Here is a 23,423-nt window from a genome sequence, read left to right as displayed (position 1 = left end):
TTCTGGCCTTCTAGGGCAAGGGACCTGCTGAGGGAATGTTTTCTTTGTTTACTCCAGCAAGTGGGTCCCCTCCCCCTTCCTCCCTTGTTCCCAACTCCAAAAGCATTGCTGCTCTGTTACCTTCCACCCTCTTTTTCTTCCTGCTCTTTCTCTTTCCAAAATACCCTCTGCCTTTCCCTATTCTTGGCTTAATTGTGTCCTCTCCTCTCTGATGTGAAGGTTTTGTCTCCACCGCCCTGTCCCTTCACTTAGTGGCCCCCTCCTCCCTTTGTCCCCTGCCCACTCACTTCTCCTGTAAAGATTTTGTCCATTTTCCTCTCCTTGGGCCTGCTGAGCAGAGGCTGTTTCCTGGTGTCTTCTTCTAACACTCACTGAAAAGAAAAACACCCAAATCCACGCTCCCACAAAATCCTGCCCAATTTAAACCCGTTTAATCTCCTCCTTCTGACTGTAATCACCCACACTAACTCATACTGTTTATTCCATTCCTTTCTTCCTGTCCTCTTTACCTCAGTCCTACACCTTCCAGGAATTGTACATTCTTGAAAATACAGTTTAAAGCTCACCAGTGAAAGACGACCTGATGCCTTAAACTCCAGCGGTGTCCTTCCCAGTTTGGAGCGTGTGGCCTGGACCCAGGAGCCCTGATTCTGTGCTGACTCCGCACTCACTGGCTTTCTGCACAACCTACTCCCTGACGACACATCGAGTTCAGAAGCTTGGTTTATGAGTAGCAAATTGTTTAAATTCATTCTGTGCAAGCTTACTGACTCCTAACCTTGCTTGCTGATTAGAAGCATTCAGCCCAAGTGCAATGAACAAGGGAGCAATGCAGAGAGGCCCACATTTTCTGTCTGAGGGCTCCAAACTGACTGGCTAGACCTTCATGTTAGGAAAACCTCAGGACCTGAATGAATGAATCTCCAAGTGGTTATTACTAAATGTGGCAAAACGAGAAAAAGAATGACATTGTCGTTGGCTTCTCATATAATTCAGTTTATTCTTTAAAAATGTTGTGAGATTATATCCCCCCCCCCTTTTTTTGGAGTGTTGGGTAGCATTAAAAGAGCTTTAATTTTGATGCAGTGATGAAGCAGCTGATGGTAGCTTTTTGGTTTTTGTTTTATTAACATTGTTGAAAATCCTCTTACTTTGCAAGATAAAGAGTTGGTTGCCCTATGTTGTCTCCCAAATTTGGGGACATTTTTGCAAGATAGTGAAATCCTATTGTCTGGAAGCTGCTGCTTTTTCCAGCTCAGATATCAATGAAGAACGGTCACTTAAAGCCACTGTCAAGGAGTTCCCAGCTCAACTAATCTCAGTGAGTGTAGGAGGCCTACTTAGAGCCAGGTGCTGGGATACAATGACAACAGCATAGACTTAGTTTGGAATTTACATGCCTCTCAGGGAGAACAAATGAAAATTTCAGATTGTGTTAAGTGTTATGAAGAGTATCTTTGTGTGTGTGTGTGTGTGTTGTATCTTACAAGACCTTTCTGAGTAATGATATTTGAAATGATTATTGAAGGGTGAGAAAGAGCTAGTTATACAAAACATGGGGAAGAGCATTACAGGTAGAGGGATAACATACACAAAGTCTCTCAGGTGAGGAGGTTGGCATATTCATGGTCCTAGAAGATGCAAAGGGGTAGATTGTCAAAAGCAAGAGAATGGTTGTAGAAGAAAAGGTCATAAAATTAGGAAGGAAGGAACCATACAGGGCCTTGTAGAACATGCTAAGAAGATTGGATTTTATTCTGAATGCAATGGGAAGCCTTAGAAAGTCTTATTTTTAAAATTTTTGTAAAATTAATAATTTTTAAAAATCAGGATAGTTTACATACAATAAAATGCACAGATATTAAGTATATAGTTTGATGACAAATGATAAATGGATAAGTCTGTGTAACCACTAAAATAGTAATATGAAGAAATGCAGTTAAAAAGCCCACAATAGGGGAGAGAAAATAAAATTCTAAACAAGCAACTTGATTAAACCAAAAGAATATAGAAAATCATTAACAATAGAACAGATAACAGAGAAGACAACAAATAAAATGAATAGCAAAATGGGAGATTTAAACCCAACCGTATCAATAATTACATTAAATGTAAATGGACAAAACAAAATCCCAATAAAGAATGGAGATTGTCAGGCTTGGATAAAAAAACAAGACCCAATTAGTATGCTGTTTACAAGAGATGTGCTTTCAATTTTGTTTATTATTACTATTTTTTAAAGTAAGCTCTACGCCTAATGTGGGGCTTGAACTCATGAGCCCCAGATCAAGAGTCGCACACTCCACTGATTGTGTCAGCCAGGTGCCTCAAGATTTGTTTTCAATTTAGAGAGATGGAGAGATTGAAAATAAAAGGATGAAAAAAGATATGCCAGTCAATGCTAAGAATAAGAAAACTGCGATGGATATATTAATACCACATAAAATGGACTGTAAAATGAGGAATGTTACCAAAAATAAAGAAGGTTATTTCATAATTATAAAAGAGTAGATTCATCATGAAGACACACAAATCTTAAATGTGTATGCATCTGGTAGCAGAGTTTCTAATATATGAAGCACACATTGAGAGAACTAGAAATAGGCTTATCCACAATCTTATTTCATAATTCTAATGTTTTTTTCCTCAGTAATTGATAGAACAAGTAGGAAAAAAATCAGTAAAGATATAGAAGATTTGGAAAACCGTATCCACCAACTTGACCTAATTGAAAATAATAGACTACTATACTCCCAAAATGCAGAGCACACATTCTTCTCAAATGCACATGAAATTTTCACCTATCTGGACCAAATTCTGGACCATTAAAATGTCAATATATGTGAAAATTTTGAAATCATTTAGAGTACATTCTATGACCACAATTAGATTGAAATTAGTAACGAGAAGGTATTTAGAAACATGCCGCACCATTTGGAAATTAAATAAAATACGTTAAAATAATCCATGAATCAAAGAAGAAATCACAAGGGAAGATAGAAAATATTTTGCCAGAGATAATAGCAGTTACTCCAGAGATTACAATATGCATCCTTAACTTATCATAGTCTACCTTGGTTTGATAATATACACTTCATGTATGATGTACTTTCCCCCCTATACTTTGTGCTATTGTTGTCACATAGCTTACTTCTACATGAGAAGTAAATTCACAAGATGTTATTTTTGCCATTCAGTGACTTTCAACAATTTTTAAAAATATTTTGTCAAGAATTTATAATTGTTGTCTATAGAAGATCAGCCCAATATAAGCTACTCTGCCATTACTAGAACCAGAACTCCATGGATTATTTTTAATCAAGGGGGTGACATGACTAGACTTAAAAGAAAATACTTCTAGCAGATGTGTGGAGACCTACAGTATAGGGGCAAGAATGCAGATAGAAAGACAAATAAAGACTGTTACTAGAGTCTAGTGGTATATGATGATTGCTTGGACTAGGTGATGACAGAGGACGTTGGTCATGACAAGCAGAGGTTGAGTTAGGCATTTTTGGCAAGATTGGTGATGGGGGTGGGGGAATGAGAAAAAAGAAAGAAGTCAAGGATGACTCCCAGATTTCTGGTTTTGAGCAACTGGGTAATGAAGCCATTTACCAAGGTAAGGTAGGACAGGAGAAGAATGAAATTTGGGACAAAAATCAAGTTGCATTTTGTATATAAGTCTTGAGAAGATAAGAAGATAAACAGTTGTCAAACAAACCATTGAATTTGTAAGTCTGGAACTCAAGGGAGAGGTCTAATTTAATAGGTCTGGCTGCTAAAACATGAACAAGATGTATGTATGTGGAGGGAAGGAATGCCATCTAGGGGAGTGAGAACTGACAAAGGTTAGACAAGAGTTGAATGTTAAATTTCTGAGCTTTGGGTGAAACTTGCTGGATGGGAGAGATCAGAAACTAGAAAAGTAAGCCTACTTATGATCAGGGTATCCTGGGGGGTTAAACAAAGCTGATTTTTCTCCTGGATACAGGGTTACAAGGAAGAGAAGAACCAAGGTGAATGCTGTGGGAAATGTCTGCCTACGGCTTGCACCATTCAGCTAAGAGGAGGACAGATCATGACACTGAAGGTGGGAGGAAGTTGAACTCATGTCACCACCTGGTTTCCTATTTTGGCATTTCTTCTTCAAGAAAGAGGGACTAAGTTTGGGTCAATATTAGCTTCCCACCTATTTCTGATTTTATAGAGAAAAGATGGATAACCTATAGAAGGTACAAAATTTTCTCTTTGATTTAGTAATTTTTTCACTCTTCTTGACCAGAGCGTAGTTAGCGTAAGGGCCATGATTTGGAGTTGGTTGATCATTAAGATTTCTTCCAGCCTTGATTGTCTATAAGACTGGATAGTCAATCAGGGTGACAGTAAGTCTGATCTATGAGAGTGAAAATTGGTTGTTAGGGTGGTGGTGCCCTGGTTCATCTCTGGTTCAGTTATTGCTTTGCTAGTTTACCCTCACTATGTCTTAATTTTTTAAGCTTCTAGGTGGTCAGAAGAGTTTGGAGGGATTCTTTGCATTTATGCAGCCCTATTGACAGTAACTAAGCTGGGACTCCACTTCTATTGTGTGCTCTGGGTGTGGAGACTGTAGGTACTGTCTCAGTCTTGCTCCATAGTCCTCCAAATTGTTTCAACAACTTCAAGGAGTCAAGGTCATGGTTTGAAGTGTCTTTGCAGACCAAACACTGTCTTCAGATTTGCTCTACCCATTTCCCCTCTTTGTTTTCAGCGTGATGAGATGCTCCAGGATGGCTGTGATAGCCACTTCTGCAAGGTCAATGAGAGAGGAGAGTACATCTGGGAGAAGAGGGTCACAGGCTGCCCGCCCTTTGATGAACACAAGTGTCTGGCCGAGGGAGTGAGTAGTTGGAGCTCAGGCCCTACTATTCTCTTGACCACTCCATCTTTGACTCTAAGAACAGAGTCCTCTGAACAGCATGGTCTTCTCTGACATGATGTCCCAGTGTCCAAGGGAGACCCCAGACCTAGTTTAAAAACCAATGAAGTTTCAAAATCAAAGCCTGTTGGAGAGACAAAACTCTATGCACTATATGGTGCTTTCAATAGATACCTTTCCCTTGGGGGAGACTGAATCTGTGATCCTTGAATGGGAGGGTGAGAGATCAAATGATTTCTAGTCTCTCCTGAGAATATGGTCCTGGTGATGCAACTGGGAGAGAATCTAGAATAATCAGGATTGAATCCAGCCTGGTCAGGTAGGATGGTCAGTCTGTTCCCAGTTGTGATGGCAATGCACAGTGTATGTCTGGGGACTGAAGCTCGGGGCTGTGAGTCCAGAGCCAAGAATTGGCCTGGAATGACCCAGAAGTTGTCTGCTATGTCCTAGTTGTGCCTAATCTGGGACTTTGCTGTTTTCTTAGGGGAAAATCATGAAAATTCCAGGCACCTGCTGTGACACATGTAAGTATATTACCAATAGCTTGTCCCTTGAAATCTGTCAGACCAAGTCCAGGGACTGTTTTCTTTGGAGGAAGCTTGTTCTGGAAAGATAGTTCTTAACCATTGACGAATCACTAGGTTTAGTTCTGCAGGGAACCTCCACCCTCCCTGAATGTTCTTAGACTGCCCCCTCCTCAAATCGCCACTCAAATCCCTGTGAAGCAGTTTCTTCCCTTTTCCCAAAACTCCTATTTCTATCCTCCTACCTGCCTTTTCCCTCCTAGAGGCAGGGGTGGCTCACAGTCCCATCCTGAGACAATATCTTCTTTTTCCAACCAGAGCTCTTTGAAGAAAGGCACCCTTGGTCCATAATCTTGACAGAGCAGACACTCAAGACAAATGTATTCTTTGAGGGTCAGACAGCCACCTCCCAGAGAAAGAGAAGCCACCAGCTGGCTAACATCAGCTCCCCCTGTGGGCTGTGAGACCTGCAGGGGCAGAGAGCACAGAGTCTTCTCAAGAGTTCGTAAGACCGGTCTACATTGAATAACCTCCCCTTCTTCACTCTCGGCCCCTCATGGCCTTGCAGTTATGTTCTGCCAGTGGGTCCTTGTAGCTCTTAGCAGCAACTTTGGGGCCAGAGTCTACAAGGCTGCCCATCAGAGAGCAATCTCACCACACATTCCTGTGTTCACGAGCACCAGTAACTTTCCGAATCCTAGTGTTAGTGTCGTGGTCTCTGAATATAGAATCACTTGCCTGGGCTAATATTTTTTGTTTTTGGTTTAGTGCTTTGTGTTTTTTGTTTTATTTGGGGGTCTTGGGCCCATGTTCGGTATTGGGTAAAGAAAGGAAGAGTGAAAGCGTGAATCATTCATTCTCTCCCTGATGACTAACTCTGACAAGTCCCTGCAATTGCTGTAAGCAGGTTGCAGATCAAGGAAACACGCTCCGAAAGCTACTCTTTCTGTGATTCCTATCTGCATAAATTTCAGAATGTTGAAGTCTGGAAACCATCAGGGAGAATGAATTCTCTCTGGGTACACTTTGCACATGGAATTTGGTCAAGAGACAGTTATCTGCAAAACTAGCAGGGAGGCAGCAAGGGACCTGTGTTGGTCAGTACTTTCAGGAGAGTGGAGACCCTTCTTAAGGAAAGGAAGCCAGGCTCAGGGATTTAAATCTACAGTGAAAGAATATAGCATGTTGGCCTAAATATGTTTTCCTTATTCATTCTTTTAATGTGGTTGGCAGGCTTTCACTGTAAAATGAAGTTATTTGGAAGTTGGGAGGCAGGCTAATATGTAGTTAGGGGTGATTTAGTTTGGGAGCCATTCAAGAATGGAAGAGTCTCAGTGTTCAGATGGGGAATGGCGAGTTGGCATTAAATCTTAGAATTATCGGTGGGCCTAGTAGAGGTTCAGATCTGAATGCCACTAATCCTTGCCATGCCAGGGACCGGAGACAGCTATTCCCAAAGGGAGGACTCCATAAGGGAGTCCTAGAGATCCTCTTAGCCCCTTGTGTGGCCATGACATTTGCTTTTCCTCTTTTCTAAAGGCAAAGATAGATATTAGTTATATTTATTGGCTACTTCATTGCCCATTAGCTTCCGGATATAGTTATAAGCATAAGAAGATTGCTCCAGTCATTATGGTTTTTAGAGTCTACAGTTACATAAAGGCAAGTCTCATCCATCTACAACACCAACGCACAGTGGATCTAGGCTCCTCCTGCCATTAAAATTGTACCATTAAGTGAGTTAAACCCAGCCATAACTATATCTCTGGATCGGAGGGCCAGGAGATTCTGAGGTGAACCAGGATAACTTAACTCCCCTCCTTGTAGCTGGCTTTGGTGATTTGGTTACTGTGAAACTGACCTTTTTCCAGTGAAGTGAGGGAAATGGGCCGGAGAGCATTCTATCGAATCTCAGCCAGGCCCCTGGCCTCATCTCTCACCTGTCCTGTAGGTGAGGAGCTGGAATGCAAGGATATCACGGCCAGGCTGCGGTATGTCAAGGTGGGAGACTGTAAGTCGGAAGAGGAAGTGGACATTCATTACTGCGAGGTAAGGGGGCCCTGGCTTCAGTGAGGCCTGCAGGGGGAAGGGTGGGATTATGTTTCCTGATCAAACATGCATAGAAATCGCAGCTAGCGGGATTTGGGTGTAATAGGACCATAAGGATAGTGGGCATGTCAGACTTCCCTGAGATGTCCCTTTGCAAATTGCCTAGCAGGATCTTCCAGCATTACAACGCGCCCCTCCCCCCCCATTCTGTCACAGGGTAAATGTGCCAGCAAAGCCTTGTACTCCATCGACACGGAGGATGTGCAGGACCAGTGCTTCTGCTGCTCGCCCACTCGCACGGAGCCCATGCAGGTGCCCCTGCGCTGCACCAACGGCTCCCTGGTCTACCACGAGATCCTCAACGCCATGCAGTGCAAATGCTCTCCCAGGAAGTGCAGCCAGTGAGGCCGCTGCCCTGGACGCCTGCTGTCACCTGCCTCACCCGAGACCGGGCCCGCCAGAGCGCGGCTGCTCGCTCCTCATGCTCCGCTCTTGGACGCTCCTGAGCCCACAATAAAGGCCAATCTCTCCCCCCTGCAAAAGGCTGATGGTTCACTGCGTCTACTAGGCTGAGATGACAGGGGTAGGCTGGGCCCGAGTTCCGAACCTGGTTCTGGGGGAGAAAGCACAGGCTCCAACTGGAAGCACTCCAGCCGCAGGCATGGCCAACCTCTGGGAAAAAGTGGTGTCTGCCTCCATGGGGTGGGGAGAGGATTGTGGGGGGCAGGCCTCCTCAGAACCCAGCCCAAATCCCCAAAGGGATTTGTTCAGGAACACTAGGTTCTCCAAGCTCTGGATCCAGGGGCTTCTGAACAGAGCAGAGGGGTGGGCCCTGGGGCCAGGATCCTGCCAAGACAGACATGGTTATTGCCAGTGTGGCTGACCTTGGGGTGAAGGAGTTTGAGCAGGTATGCCAGGGTTTCTCTGAGCCCTTGGCTCCCTAAGTTCCCGTGTATTGTCAGTGGGCCTCGAGGGAAGAAGAGGTGCTGACGACTGAGGGGACTTGAAAAGGGGTGCTGGCCAGTACAGGAACAGGGGCCCATCCAGCACAGGCTTGGCCGTAGGGGATGAGCCCCAGACTTGCAGGCAGGCCTGGATTCTAGACATGGCCCTTGTTCTGCTGTGTGGCCCCAAATAAGACCATTAGTGGTTCTCAGACTTAGTTTCCTCATCTGGAGAATAGGAACGTTAGTCTCACTCATGGGTTTGAGAGGGTAAAATATGGCTGAAATCTGGGGGTAACTGTAAATTGCTCTTTAATAACATAAGAAGTGACAAGAATAAAAATGAGGGGAAATCAAGGCTCAAAGCAGGGGGAATAAGTGTCTCTATTTTCGGTGGCAGAGCATTAGGGATTGACTTTATCCTGAGGAGGGAAAGAGCTGAGTTTCTTTTGGGCTGTATGCTGGATACCCAGGCCCTGCTTACTCCAGACATCTTTTAGTGGAAGGGTAGAGATAACACCAAACTTCACCCAGTCTCCAAATCACTAACCAGTAATGTCACTCTCAAGAACAGATTGTCCTTCTGTGGAGAGGACAATTTATGTGAAGAGTTTACATGTATATGCTGGCCAAATGGTGGAGACTCTAGCTGGGGAGAGAATACCCATGAGAATTAAGGGAATGCCCTGGGTTTATAACAAGAATTTGATGGAGAATTGATTTTCATTCCAGATCCTTTTAGCACAGGAGAGACTCTACTCACTGGAAGTGCTGCATGGTGGAGCTGGAAAGGATTTAGACATCATCCAATCCACTTCCCCCTCCCCCCACCGCCCCTTTACAGAGAATAAAAGCAGCTCAGAAAACTAAGTGACTTGCCAAAGGTCACACAGTGGCTGGATGGCAGGTTCAGAATCCAGGTGCCTGACACCTAGGCAAGAACTCCCAGGCCACTCCACGAGAGCCACGCCATCCCTGTTGCTTACAGATTCGGTCCTCGCGGGGCCCCGGAACCAGTGACTACGGCATTTCTAGGACTCACCCACTTCCGATACTGTGGGGAATCACCCGGAGGGGAGATACACTACAGGCAAATGGCATGGATTGTGTTGAGCAGCTTTGGTGGGGAGCTTAGTCAGCGGAGGAAAGGAAGAATGGATAGAAGTTTTATATAACTGCTCAATAATTCACAGGTTGTCATCGGTCCGTCCAGCACCTCGCCTCCAGCTTTGAGTAGGCTCTGAGGTCTCTGTAGGAAACCAGATCCAGGGGCAGGGAATTACCTCTCTTCTTACTGATCGCCTAACACTCTACCTGGGGATGAGGTGTTACTGGAGGCATGGGCCAGAGAGAAACTCAGCAGGGAGGCTACCTCTCCAGCCTAAGGTGTCAATTTTCCAACCCCCTGTGCCTCCATAGCTTGAATTTCTCCTCAGATTTACTGATAGGACAATTCACTGTCAAGAAAAAAGCCAAATCAGAAAAACTGTATGTTTTGATTTTTAAAAAATGGCAGGGAGCAGGGTAAGGAGGCTGCAAACAGAGAAAGTGGCAGTGGGGGTGTGTCTCGGCCACTTTCCCTTTTAACAGGGCAGGGCCTGTCTCTGGTCTCAGGGACTCTTCCTGCTTGCCCTCAGACCAGGTGAGACAGAGTCCCCCAAGGGGAGAGTTCTAGGGGGAGTCTCAAGGAGAGAGAATACAGGGGCTAAGGGATAAGAAAGTGCAGGAGGGAGAGAAGAAAGGGAATGGATTAAGGAACCATGGTGGAAAGACTTCCAGTGCTCTTGGCCTTGAAAAGACATGGAGAAGAGTTGCTGGGAGTGAATGGGGAGAAGGGCATTGTCTGGGAGAGAAAGAAGCAGAATAGCAAAGCATTGGGGCATGGACTCTGAGCACACTGGCTGCTTGGGGATCCCAGCATAGCTCCTAGAGGCGAGTTGCTGACCTTTTACACGGTAGTCTCATCTGTCAGATGGGCACACCAGCACCAACTGCCTCATAGGGATGTGTCAGAGTCCAATCATCACGGCGGTAAAGCTCTGAGAGGGCTACCTGAGGAAGTCCGGAATAAACGTTAGCCCTGATCACTCCTCGTGGTGGGAATAAAGCTCTGGATTGGGACATAATACCTTTGGTTTTCCTTTTGTGTCGCCCCTGACTCATCTGTGCTGTCTACTCCCCTTTGTCCTCTAGCAAGTGAGGAGCAATCACCACCAGCCTACCCTATCAGTGCAGGAGATACGATTCTTCACACTGAAGAATAAATAGCATACTTGACCTTAACATAATACCCTTTCACTTTTTTGGGTCCCTGCATCTTGGAGTCGTAGATTCCCTCCTCCAGAATAGCCCTTCAGAGGGTCTTGCGTTTCTCTGCTCATCGCAGGGCACCTGAACCAGGCGGGAGAGATGGGGGTCCTCTTGTTCTCTGGGATGGAGCTTCCAGGCTCCCCCCTGGACCCAGTCCCAAGCCTCTCAGAGGGACGGTCCCAGTGAGACCTACCTGGCCCCCTTCTGCCTCTCGCAGCCCCTCCTCCTGTCCTCCTATCTCTCGGGCCCTATGCCCCCCCGCCCCCCGCTCCCGCCCCTCGGACTCTCGGGAGAGGTGGGGACAGCTGGGCGCGAGGGCGAGCGCCGGCAGCTGGGCGAGGCAGCCTCCCTCCCCGAGCCGGCAGTGCCCGGGACCGACAGGGCAGCGGGGCGGGATTGGAAACTCATCAGCCAGACGGTGCGCCAGCTAATCCGGCTGAACGTTCACGCCCGACCCAGGTGAGGAGGCAGCTCTGCCCGGCTCGCCCCTCAGCCTCACTGACCCCAGCGCCGCCCGGACTGGAGCTGCCCGCGGGCGCGCTCCCGGCCCACGTGCCGCTCGCAGCGCCGGTGCGCCCGGGGCGCAGCCGGGAGCCCCCCGCTCGAACCCCGGGCGGCCGGGCGGGCGGTGCGGGGCGGCGCGAGGGGGAGGAGCGGGCGGCGGCGGGCGGCGGGCGGGGGGCGGGCACGTCCGGGCGCCGCTCAGCGCCATGGAATTAGCCCCGCGGCGGAATAAGCCCGAGCAGACGCCGGCGCAGCCGCGGGCCAGTCCGGGTTTCGTGTCCGGTGCGCCCGCACCATGGCCGCCCTCGGGCTGCGCGGTGAGTCTCCCCTGCCGGGGCCTCTGGGCCTGGGCGTCCGGCGAGTCGTAGGAGGGAGAGGGGCTGCGAGTGACGGAGCCGGCATCCTAACTCCGCGCCTTTGGGGCGGCTGACCCCACGTGAGCCTGGAGAGGGAGGCGCGGGGCACTGGTCCCTACTCCGCCGGGGTCGGGGAGCTGAGGGACGCCTGAGCAATTTCCCATACACATTATTATTATTATTATTATTATTATTATTAATTATTTATCAAGGAGATAGAAGGTAGGGCAAGAGGCAGAGTATTGGTGCAGCGGCTTTTTGGTGATTGATTACCCGTTCTTACCTCTGCGTTTTGGCCTCAACTCATTACTAGTCGTTGGATGTTTAGTTTAGCTTATCTGGGGCAAGCAAGCAACTGGGGTTTAATTCACAAGCAGTCTGCTGAGGACAGAGGTTCGGATTCATCCCCAGCGACTTTGACTTTGGCCTCCCTGGAGTGTCCTCAGGATTTCAGGAAGTCTCTTCCCACCCTAACCCAAACCTGCCTTCAAGAGGAGCATTTACACCTCAGGGTGCAGGGAAACACAGGCGCCCCTTCTCTTAGAGGAAAAGCAAGTGGAGGTGGACTTCCTGGGTGGAGGACATTCTCCTGCCGCGTCTCTCAAGTTATACTGAGCAGAGACACACGCACTTGGGCAGGGTTGGGTTGACTTGCCTGGAAAGGGATTATGTTGAGTGTCTTTCTTCTGGTGGTTCTTGAGTGAGGCCTGAGGCTGGGAGGTGCCCACTCCATTGGCATAAACAGTGAATCAAAGGACCTGGAAGGTAGGTGTCAGTCATAGTCCTGGAGATACCTCTGGGAGCCATGTGGACCCTGGTCCACGACAGAAGGCCCCGTTGAGCAAGGTTAGATCTAAGCCCAAAGGCAAGTGGCAGGTGGAGGGAGGATCTTAGACAAGGTGGGGGCTCTCCTAGAGGACTGTGGTATTCTGGGTCCCTCTACTTGTCTGGATTTGTTCTTGGGACCTGATCTCAGAGCCCTGGCCCATCTAGCTGTCTGTCACCCTGACAGACATTTGCTCCTCTCACTGTGTCTTGCCACCCACCTGTCATTTTCGGAGGCAGAGACCTAATAGGATGGTCCTTTCCAGCAACCTGTAATGCTCTCTGAGTTGCTGTATGTGGGAACCTGGGCCACTTTGCTGGCCGGAGGAAGTGGATGTGTGAGGGGGAGGGGTGGGTTCCAAACACCAGTCTCAGGTACTGATCTGGTTACTATGTGTACCTTTTCTGCCATTATCCATGGTAGGGCAAGGCTCGAGGACATGAGGCACAGGGCCTAAAGTGAAGCTTGTCTTTGATTTAATGAAATAAGGACCTGATTTTCTGGAAATCCACCCATCTGTGAACTCTTTGTGCTGGCTGAGAGAAACTTGCCCCACCCTATGTGTGGTGTTCTTAGAGCACATGGAGAATAGAAATTTGACCACTAGACATAAGGATCTTGCCTCTAGCTGCAAAACAGAATCAGTCTCTATTTGTGATCAGGTGGTTAGGCAAAGCCTCTCTGCAGAGATGAGCTGGGACAGAGATTGTGCTAAACGAAAGAACAAGCCTTGCAAATATCTGGAGAATGATCTTGCAAAGGCAAATATATACAGGTGAAAGACCCTGAGACAGGAGTGTGCTTGAGCTGTCCAAAAAATAGTGTGGAAGCCAAGTGCCTGGAGCAGAGAGATGAAGAGGGTGAGTGGGAAGAGTGAGCCAGCTCATGCAGAGTCTCGTAGCTCAGGCCATCTGTTCTTGGCATTCAGAGAAAAGGTAGACTAATATTCATCAAACATCTACTTTATCCAGACACTGTGCTAGGTGCTTTGCCTCACAACAACTTTGTTGTTAATGTTCAGTCCATTTCATCGAAGAGGAGCCTGAAGTTCAGAGAGGTTTAGAAATATGCCAGTTATATTGTGTTAACCACCGAATAATCACAGAAGGATAAAGTTGGAATTCAAACTTGTTTTCCCCAGCACCTCACATTGTGGCTTTTGCTCTGTTCATAAGAAGTCATTAGAAGGAGGTGTAGGTACCAGCAAGTGGGGGTGGGAAATGTGGGGGGAACTGGGGCTTTCAGGGGGATACTGATTTTGCAAGGCTGTTAGGGAAATGCTGTGGTCACAGTCCAGGCAGGGCCGTATCTATACGCTACAGCTGACCCTTGAACGACACAGCTTTGAACTGCATGGGCTCACTAATATGCAGATTTGTTTTTATAGTACAGTACCAGAAGTGTATATGTTCTCCTTATGATTTTCTTAGCATTTTCTTTTCTCTAGGTTTGTTCTAAGAATACAGTATATAATACATATACAAAACATGTGCTAATTAACTGTCTATGTTACTGGTAAGGCTTCCAGTGATCAGTAGGCTATTAGCAGTTAAGTTTTGGGGGAGTCAAAAGTTACATGCAGATTTTTAACTGCACGAGGGGATTGGCACCCCTGACCCTGCGTTGTTCGAGTCAATTCTATTTCCAATCTGGAATCATCATGGTTAGTTTATCTCGTGGGACCAAGCCCAAGGAGGCTGGTTGTCATCACCAAACTCGTAAGGAAATGTGCCATTATGATCTACGTTGGGCACATGTCTTAACCAGCACGGATTACCTCAGTTCCACATTTGGGGTTTACAGAGGCATGGGACACTGACCTAGTGACCACAGGAGGAAGAAGATGTGCTTAGTGTCCTGATGGGCTCTAGCCAATCTGGCTCACTCTATTATGTCCCTGTAAGTACAGCTCAGATCAGCTCAGAGGACACCTGTGAGCTGGAATGTATGCCAAATACATGCTCAGGGTTGGAGTTACAAAGATTAATAGGGCACAACACCCTGCCTGTTAAGACCTTACCTTCTAGACTCTTGGTCCCCTAAGACGGTCTTAATACTTTAGCAGCCTTATCCACGGCTGGGATAGGAGGGGTTCGTCATGGGAAGGAGGAGGTGGGGTCAAACTTTTACTTGTTCAGACCACACCAATGACATTAGCACGACCCTACTGTAGTTCTTTCAAAATGTACTAAACATCTTTCCTGGACTCCTACTGACAACCCTGCATTTCCTCCAGAAACTTCAAGGAGGTAACTTTTAAGTCTGTCTGGCTGACAACCTTCCACCTAGGTTAGCCTGCGCTGAAACTACCGAGGGATTGCAGTTCTCACAATTAGCCGGCATTACTCCCTTCCTCTGTTGAGCAAATACAAGTTAGAGGGCACACTACCCTTTGTTAAAAAACAAAATTCAACCGAGTGAAATTGAAGGTCGAATTGGTTGTATTAAGTGATACACGAATTGGGCAACATCCCATCCAGCAAGTAGAGGGGAGCTCTGAGGAGTCCTACAAAATGGAAGGTTTTTATAGGAAGGAGGCTGCGGCAAGAAGTTGCTAGCAGAAGAAAAAGGATTGTTTCAGGCCTGGAAACCATCTTTTTTGGGGAAAGGGAATGATAGTGTTTTTATCATGCGGTTTACTACCTCACCAGTGTTGATGGGGGAATTTCAGACAAACCTTTCAAAGGTCACATCCCCAGGATAAAAGGTCACATTCCAGGGATAGGTTGAAATTGTTGATTTTCTGTGTGTGTGCGTGCGCGCGTGTGCGTGTGTACTCACGCCCACATGCATGCCTGGACCTGTGCAAATGACTCCATTTTGAGCTTGTTTCTTTTTTAATACCTTGTATCTTCTGACTTGTTCACTGACACAGGGATAATCCATACTTTCTAGCGGTCCTTCATGCCTGATATACATTAGCTGATTAAAAATAGCTTAGAAAAAGCAATAATATACTTCCATTGTGAAAAACGTTTAAATACAAATAAATAAAATAAAAATAAAAGTTCCCTGTTTTTATCTATTTTGGTAATTATTCTTCACCCAAATCCCTTTTTAATGTTTTTATTTTTGCCTGTATCAAATAACTATTTCTACTTATTATTTATTAATCTTCAAACAGTTTACAAAAGAGGAAACCCCAGATACAATAACAGTTAAATGAACAAATGCCAAATAATGAAGGATTGGGAGCACAGTATTATATCACAAAACCTGGACTAAGAATAGGTACTGCAGTTGAACAAAAATGTATCTGTGAACTTCCTGACAGGCAGGTCAGAAAAGAGACAGCAAGTTACATGGGTTTCATTGTCTAATAGAAGGAGGCTAGTTCTAGTTCATCAACATTAAACTTTAAGAAGAATGTCACAGTGATATTTGTGCTATTTATATAAGACGTTGCCCAACATAATGAGCTGTAGTTTCATTAATAGATTTTTGGAAAGAGTATTATTCATCACGTGAGCATTTATTGTTTCTGATATTTTTAAAAAGGGGTGTTTGTGTTCTATTCTTTCTCAGGCCACTCCACCCTATTATGTTTTTAAAAACGCTGTTTGCAAACCTGTAGATCACCCGCCATTGGGGTAAACCTCTAATTTGAAAAGTAGTGGCTTATAGCATATAAAAAGCTCCACAGTTCATCATCCATTTAGACCAGAGGGCTGCCAGTCTATTTCTCCTCTCCTCTGTAGGAGGGGGACACAAGACCCTTCCTCAGGAACAGCTCCCCAGTTTCCATCTGGTACCATTTCCCTTCAGCCTGAAGAACCTCCTTTAGCAGGTGTTGAAGTGCAGTTCTGCTGGTGACAAATTCTCTCAGCTTGTGTTGTTTTTTTTTTTTTTTTAAGATTTTATTTATCTGAGAGAGAGCGCGAGCAGGGGGAGGGGCAAACAGAGAGGGAGAGAAAGAATCTCAAGGAGACTCCCCACTGAGCACAGAGCCCGATGCAGGGCTCAATCTCACGACCCTGAGATCATGGCCTGAGCCAAAACCAAGAGTCGGACACTTAGCTGACTGAGCCACCCAGACGTCCCTCTCAGCTTGTGTTTTTATGGAAAACTGTCTGTTTCACTCTCCTTTTGGAAGAATACTTGCATCAGACAAGTTTTTCCTTTCAGGACTCCAGGTGTTCTCTGTCGGTCTCCATGGTTTTGATGAGAAGTCAGCCTTAATCCAGATTTTTATTTTACCCATGTGTAATACCTTCCTAATCTGGTAGCTCTCGATATTAATATTTTATTTTTATTTTTGGTGTGCAGCAGTCAGCCTATGATGTGCCCAGGGGTGATTTTCTTTGTATTTTTCTTCCTTGAGTTTGTTGACCTTCTTGAGTATGGATATTAATTGTATTTTATCAACTTTTGGGATAATTTCACTCACTCTTTCTTCAATTGTTTTTCTGCCTGACTTCCGGTCTTTTCTTTTTCTAACATGTATGTCAGACCATGTGGTCCCACCAGTTCCTGAGACTGTGTTAATTATTTTCAGTCTTTAGTCTTCTGTTCTCTAGATCAGATCATTTCTATTGATCCATCTTTAACTTCACTGATCTTTTCTCTGCCTTCTTCACTTTGCTGTCAAGCTCATCCAATGAAGTTTTTCTTTTTCTTTTTGTACTTTTCAGTTCTAGGAATTCCATTTTTTAAAAAATGCCAGCTTTATTGAGATATAATCACATACCATAAAATCCAGCCTTTAAAGATATACAATTCAGTCATTTTTATTCATAGAGTTGTGCATCTTTCACTGCTCTCTAATTTTAGAACACTTTCATTATCCTAAAAAGAAACCTCATACTCATTGACAGCCATTCACCTTTCCTCCCTCCCTCTAACTCCTGACAACCACTAATATATTCTCTGTCTCCATGGATTTGCCTATTCTGGATATTATATATAAGTGGAATCATACTGTATATAGTGTTTTGTGTTTGGGCTCTTTCACTGAGCATGCTTTCAGTGTTTAGCCATATCGTGACATGTATCAGTAGCTCAGTTCTTTTTAAAGCTGAATAATATTCCCTTCTTTGGATACACCACATTTGTTTATTTATCATTTGATGGACATTTGGATTTCCACTTTCTGGTTACTATGAATAAAGCTGCTGTGAATGTTCACGTACAAGTTTTTGTGTGTGCGTATGTCTTTATTTCTCTTGGGTATATACCTAGAGTAGAATGGCTGGGTCATATGGAAGCTCTGTGTTTAACATTTCAGGAATTGCTAGGCTACTATTTTACATTCCCACCAGCAATGTCTGAGGGTTCTAACTTCTCTACATCCTCACTGACACTTGTTATTGTCTTTTTTTAAAATCATAGCCATCCTAGTGGTGTAAAGTGGTATGTCATTATAGTTTTGATTTGCATTTCTTTAATGACTAATGATGTTGAACATCTTTTCATGTGCTATTGAATATTTCTTGCCTATCTTATTTGGAGAAATGTCTATTCATATCCTTTGCTCATTTTCAAATTAGGTTTTTTTTTTTAATTGTTGAGTTGTAAAAGTTCTTTATATATTTTGGATACAATCCCTATTCTGATATACAACTTGGAAATATTTCCTCCCCTTGTCTAGGTTGTATATTCACTTTATTAATGGTGTCTTCTTTTTTTTAAAGATTTTATTTACTTATTTATTTGTTTAGAGAGGGAGCAGGGGGAGGGGCAGAGGGAGAGGGAGAGAGAGAACCTCAAGCAGACTCTGAATGAAGCCCGACATGGGGCTTGATCTCACAACCCTGAGATCATGACTAGAGACGAAATCGAGAGTTGGATGCTCAATGACTGAGCCACCCAGGCGCCCCATTGATGGTGTCTTTTGAAACATTTTTAATTTTGATGAAAGTCAGTTTGTCTATTTTTCTTTGATTGCTTGTGCTTTTTGGTAGAATAGCTAAGAAATCATTGCTTAACCTAAGGTAATAAAGATGTACTCTTGTGTTACCTTTCACATGTTTTATAGTTTTACCTATTGCATTTAGGTCATGATCCCTTTTTGAAAATATGAATTTTTATGTATGGTGTGAGGAAAGGGTCCAACTTCCTTCTTTTGTGTGTGGATATCCAGTTGTCCCAGTACCATTTCCCCATTTCTTTCCCCACTTCTTAGTTCCTTTGTTGAAATTCAAGGTTTTATTTCTGGAATCCCAATTCTAATGACTGATCATTTTTCTATAATTATGCCAATACCACAGTAACTTTAAATAAGTTTTTTTTGGTATTTGATTTTCTATCCTGCAACTTTACTGAATTTATTAGTTCTAACAGTTTTTTGATAGTCTTCAGGGTTTTCTCTATATAGTATTATGTCATTTGAAAATAGTGCCAGTTTTATTTCTTTCTTTCCAATTTGGCTGTCTTTATTTCTTGTTCTTGCCTAATTGCTGTGCTTGTAGTAAGTTTTGAAATCAGGGAGTGTGAAACCAATTACATTGATTTTTGTTTGTATTTTCTAGTTCTCTGCACTTTTGCAGTTTCCATATCTTCCACTTATTAAGATCATACTTAACTTCATTTATTAGAACATATTTATGTTTGCTGGTTTAAAGTCTTCTTTGTTAAACACAACATTTGGGCTGTGTTGAGATCAGGGGTGTGTGCGTGTGTGTGTTTTGTTTGTTTGTTTTTGGTGATCAAGTCCTGTTTATTTTAGAAGCATAAACAGCACAACTAGGAAAGAGTAAAGAGAACAAACACCAGTCCCCTCAACAGGGCCAGATCCAGCACAGACTGTGTCTGTGTGTATGACCAAGGCTGGCCCAGCAGCCTTGACAGTGAGGTTGGGGATAGAGTAAATTGACCCCGGGTCCCTCTGGACCTAGTGAAAAAGGTAAGAGGGTGGAGATGAATTTTTATTGCTTGCTTTGTGTCTTTCATGGGTCACTTATGCCTGTTTCTTGCATGTCTAGTCGGTCTTGATGTAAAATGGACATTGTACATGATACAACATTATCTTTCTCTCAGGAGAGTTAAAATTTTTTTTAAGAGAAGTTTTCTAGCATGCAGTTCAATTACTGGCTGATCCCTTCGAGCTTAATATTTAGGTTCGGTTTTCTGCTTCATTAAGGTATATTTTTGGAAAATGCAAGGTTTTCCCCATGATTCTCTAACTTGGTAAGACTCAACCTCTCACTCATTTTAGACCCAAAGACACCTCCAGATTGAAAGTGAGGGGATGGAAAACCACTTACCATGCTAATGGACATCAAAAGAAAGCTGGGGTGGCGATCCTTATATCAGACAAATTAGATTTTAAACCAAAGACTACAATAAGAGATGAGGAAGGGCACTATATCATAATTAAAGGGTCTATCCAACAAGAAGATCTAACAATTGTAAATATCTATGCCCCTAACATGGGAGCAGCCAATTATATAAGCCAATTAATAACAAAATCAAAGAAACACATTGACAACAATACAATAATAGTAGGGGACTTTTACACCCCCCTCACTGAAGTGGACAGATCATCTAAGCAAAAGATCAACCAGGAAATAAAGACTTTAAATGACACACTGGACCAAATGGACTTCACAGATATATTCAGAACATTCCATCCCAAAGCAGCAGAATACACATTCTTCTCTAGTGCCCATGGAACATTCTCCAGAATAGATCACATCCTAGGTCACAAATCAGGTTTCAACCGGTACCAAAAGATTGGGATCATTCCCTGAATATTTTTGGACCACAGTGCTTTGAAACTAGAACTCAATCACAAAGGAAAGTCGGAAAGAACTCAAATACATGGAGGCTAAAGAGCATCCTACTAAAGAATGAATGGGTCAACTAGGAAATTAAAGGAGAATTAAAAAAATTCATGGAAACCAATGAAAATGAAAACACAACTGTTCAAAATCTTTGGGAGGCAGCAAAGACAGTCCTAAGAGGAAAGTATATAGCAATACAAGCCTTTCTCAAGAAACAAGAAAGGTCTCAAATACAAAACCTAACCCTACCCCTAAAGGAGCTGGAGAAAGAAGAGCAAATAAAGCCTAAACCCAGCAGGAGAAGAGAAATAGTAAAGATCAGAGCAGAAATCAATGAAATAGAAACCAAAAGAACAGCAGAACAGATCAACGAAACTAGGAGCTGGTTTTTGAAAGAATTAATAAAATTGATAAACCCTTGGCCAGACTTATCAAAAAGAAAAGAAAAATGACCCAAATAAATAAAATCATGAATGAAAGAGGAAAGATCACAACCAACACCAAAGAAATACAAACAATTATAAGAACATATTATGAGCAACTATATGCCAGCAAATTAGATAATCTGGAAGAAATGGATGCATTCCTAGAGATGTATAAACTACCAAAACTGAACCAGAAAGAAATAGAAAACCTGAACAGACCTATAACCACTAAGGAAATTGAAGCAGTAATCAAAAATCTCCCAACAAACAAGAGCCCAGGGCCAGATGGCTTCCCAGGGGAATTCTCCCAAACATTTAAAGAGTTAATACCTCCTCTGAAACTGTTCCAAAAAATAGAAATGGAAGGAAAACTTCCAAACTCATTTTATGAGGCCACCATTACCTTGATCCCCCAAACCAGACAAAGACCCCATCAAAAAGGAGAATTACAGACCAATATCCTTGATGAACATGGATGCAAAAATTCTCACCAAAATACTAGCCAATAGGATCCAACAGTACATTAAAAGGATTATTCACCACGACCAAGTGGGTTTTATTCCTGGGCTGCAAGGTTGGTTCAACATCCACAAATCAATCAACGTAATACAATACATTAATAAAAGAAAGAACAAGAACCATATGATCCTCTCAATAGATGCAGAAAAAGCATTTGACAAAGTACAGCATCCTTTCTTGATTAAAACTCTTCAGAGTGTAGGGATAGAGGGTACATACCTCAATATCCTACAAGCCATCTATGAAAAACCCACAGCGAATATCATTCTCAATGGGGAAAAACTGTGAGCTTTCCCCCTAAGGTCAGGAACATGGCAGGGATGTCCACTATCACCACTGCTATTCAACAGAGCACTAGAAGTCCTAGCCACAAAAATCAGACAACAAAAAGAAATAAAAGGCATCTGAATCGGCAAAGAAGAAGTCAAACTCTCACTCTTTGCAGATGATATGATACTTTATGTGGAAAACCCAAAAGACTCCACCCCAAAACTGCTAGAACTCATATAGGAATTCAGTAAAGTGGCAGGATAGAAAAATCAGTGCACAGAAATCAGTTGCATTTCTATACACAAACAACAAGACAGAAGAAAGAGAAATTAAGGAGTCAATCTCATTTACAATTGCACCCAAAACCATAAGATGCCTAGGAATAAATCTAACCCAAGAGGCAAAGAATCTGTACTCAGAAGACTATAAAATACTCATGAAAGAAATTGAGGAAGACACAAAGAAATGGAAAAACGTTCCATGCTCATGGATTGGAAGAACAAATATTGTGAAGATGTCAATGCTACCTAGAGCAATCTACACATTTAATGTAATCCCTATCAAAATACCATCCACTTTTTTCAAAGAAATGGAACAAATAATCCTAAAATTTGTATGGAACTAGAAAAGACCCCGAATAGCCAGAGGAATGTTGAAAAAGAAAAGCAAAGCTGGTGGCATCACAATTCCGGACTTCATGCTCTATTACAAAGCTGTCATCATCAAGACAGTATGGTACTGGCACAAAAACAGACACAGAGATCAGTGGAACAGAATAGAGAGCCCAGAAAGGGACCCTCAACTCTGTGGTCAACTCATCTTTGACAAAGCAGGAAAGAATGTCTAATGGAAAAAAGACAGTCTCTTCAACAAATGGTGTTGGGAAATTGGACAGCCACATGCAGAAGAATGAAACTGGACCATTTCCTTACACCACACACAAAAATAGACTCCAAATGGTTGAAAGACCTAAATGTGATACAGGAATCCATCAAAATCCTAGAGGAGAACACAGGCAGCAACCTCTTCGACATCAGCCTCAGCAACATCTTCCTCGAAACACCACCAAAGGCAAGGGAAGCAAGGGCAAAAATGAACTATTGGGACTTCATCAAGATAAAAAGCTTTTGCACAGCAAAAGAAACAGTCAACAAAACCAAAAGACAACCGACAGAATGGGAGAAGATATTTGCAAATGACATATCAGATAAAGGGCTAGTATCCAAAATCTATAAAGAGCTTATCAAACTCAACACCCAAAGAACAATAATCCAATCAAGAAATGGGCAGAAGAAATGAACAGACATTTTTCCAAAGAAGACATCCAATGGCCAACAGACACATGAAAAAGTGCTCAACATCGCTCGGCATCAGGGAAATCCAAATCAAAACCTCAATGAGATACCACCTCACACCAGTCAAAATGGCTAAAATTAACAAGTCAGGAAACGACAGATGTTGGTGGGGATGCGGAGAAAGGGGAACCCTCCTACACTGTTGGTGGGAATGCAAGCTGGTGCAGCCACTCTGGAAAACAGTATGGAGGTTCCTCAAAAAGTTGAAAATAGAGCTACTGTACAACCCAGCAACTGCACCATGGGTATTTACCCCAAAGATACAAATGTAGTGATCCGAAGGGGTACATGCACCCCAATGTTTATAGCAGCAATGTCCACAATAGCCAAACTATGGAAGGAGCCAAGATGTCCATCAACAGATGAATGGATAAAGAAGATGTGAGATATATATATATATATATATATATATATATATATATATATATATATAATGGACTATTATGAAGCCATCAAAAAATGAAATCTTGCCATTTGCAATGACGTGGATGGAACTAGAGGGTAGTATGCTAAGCAAAATAAGTCAATCAGAGAAAGACATATCATATGATCTCACTGATAAGAGGAATTCTTTTTTTTAATTTAATTTTATTATGTTAATCACCATACATTACATCATTATTTTTTGATGTAGTGTTCCATGATTCATTATTTGCGCATAACACCCAGTGCTCCATGCAGTACGTGCCCTCTTTAATACCC

General features: G+C 43.5%; 1 protein-coding gene across 1 annotated transcript in view; it reads left to right on the top strand.

The window, feature by feature from the left end:
• The window catches only part of VWF (von Willebrand factor), a 134,220-nt gene extending 126,187 nt beyond the window's left edge, over nt 1-8,033 (top strand). Inside the window, exons 48-52 of the mRNA XM_036117632.2 lie at nt 3,995-4,093; nt 4,751-4,879; nt 5,403-5,442; nt 7,394-7,491; nt 7,708-8,033. Of these exons, the coding sequence (XP_035973525.1) occupies nt 3,995-4,093; nt 4,751-4,879; nt 5,403-5,442; nt 7,394-7,491; nt 7,708-7,896 (555 nt within the window). The 3' untranslated portion in view covers nt 7,897-8,033. The remainder of the gene's footprint in view (nt 1-3,994; nt 4,094-4,750; nt 4,880-5,402; nt 5,443-7,393; nt 7,492-7,707) is intronic.
• Nucleotides 8,034-23,423: the final 15,390 nt, after the last annotated feature.

This window comes from Halichoerus grypus, chromosome 6, assembly GCF_964656455.1.
Source record: "Halichoerus grypus chromosome 6, mHalGry1.hap1.1, whole genome shotgun sequence".
Lineage (NCBI taxonomy): Eukaryota > Metazoa > Chordata > Mammalia > Carnivora > Phocidae > Halichoerus > Halichoerus grypus.
This window is presented reverse-complemented; position numbering and strand designations above follow the sequence as displayed.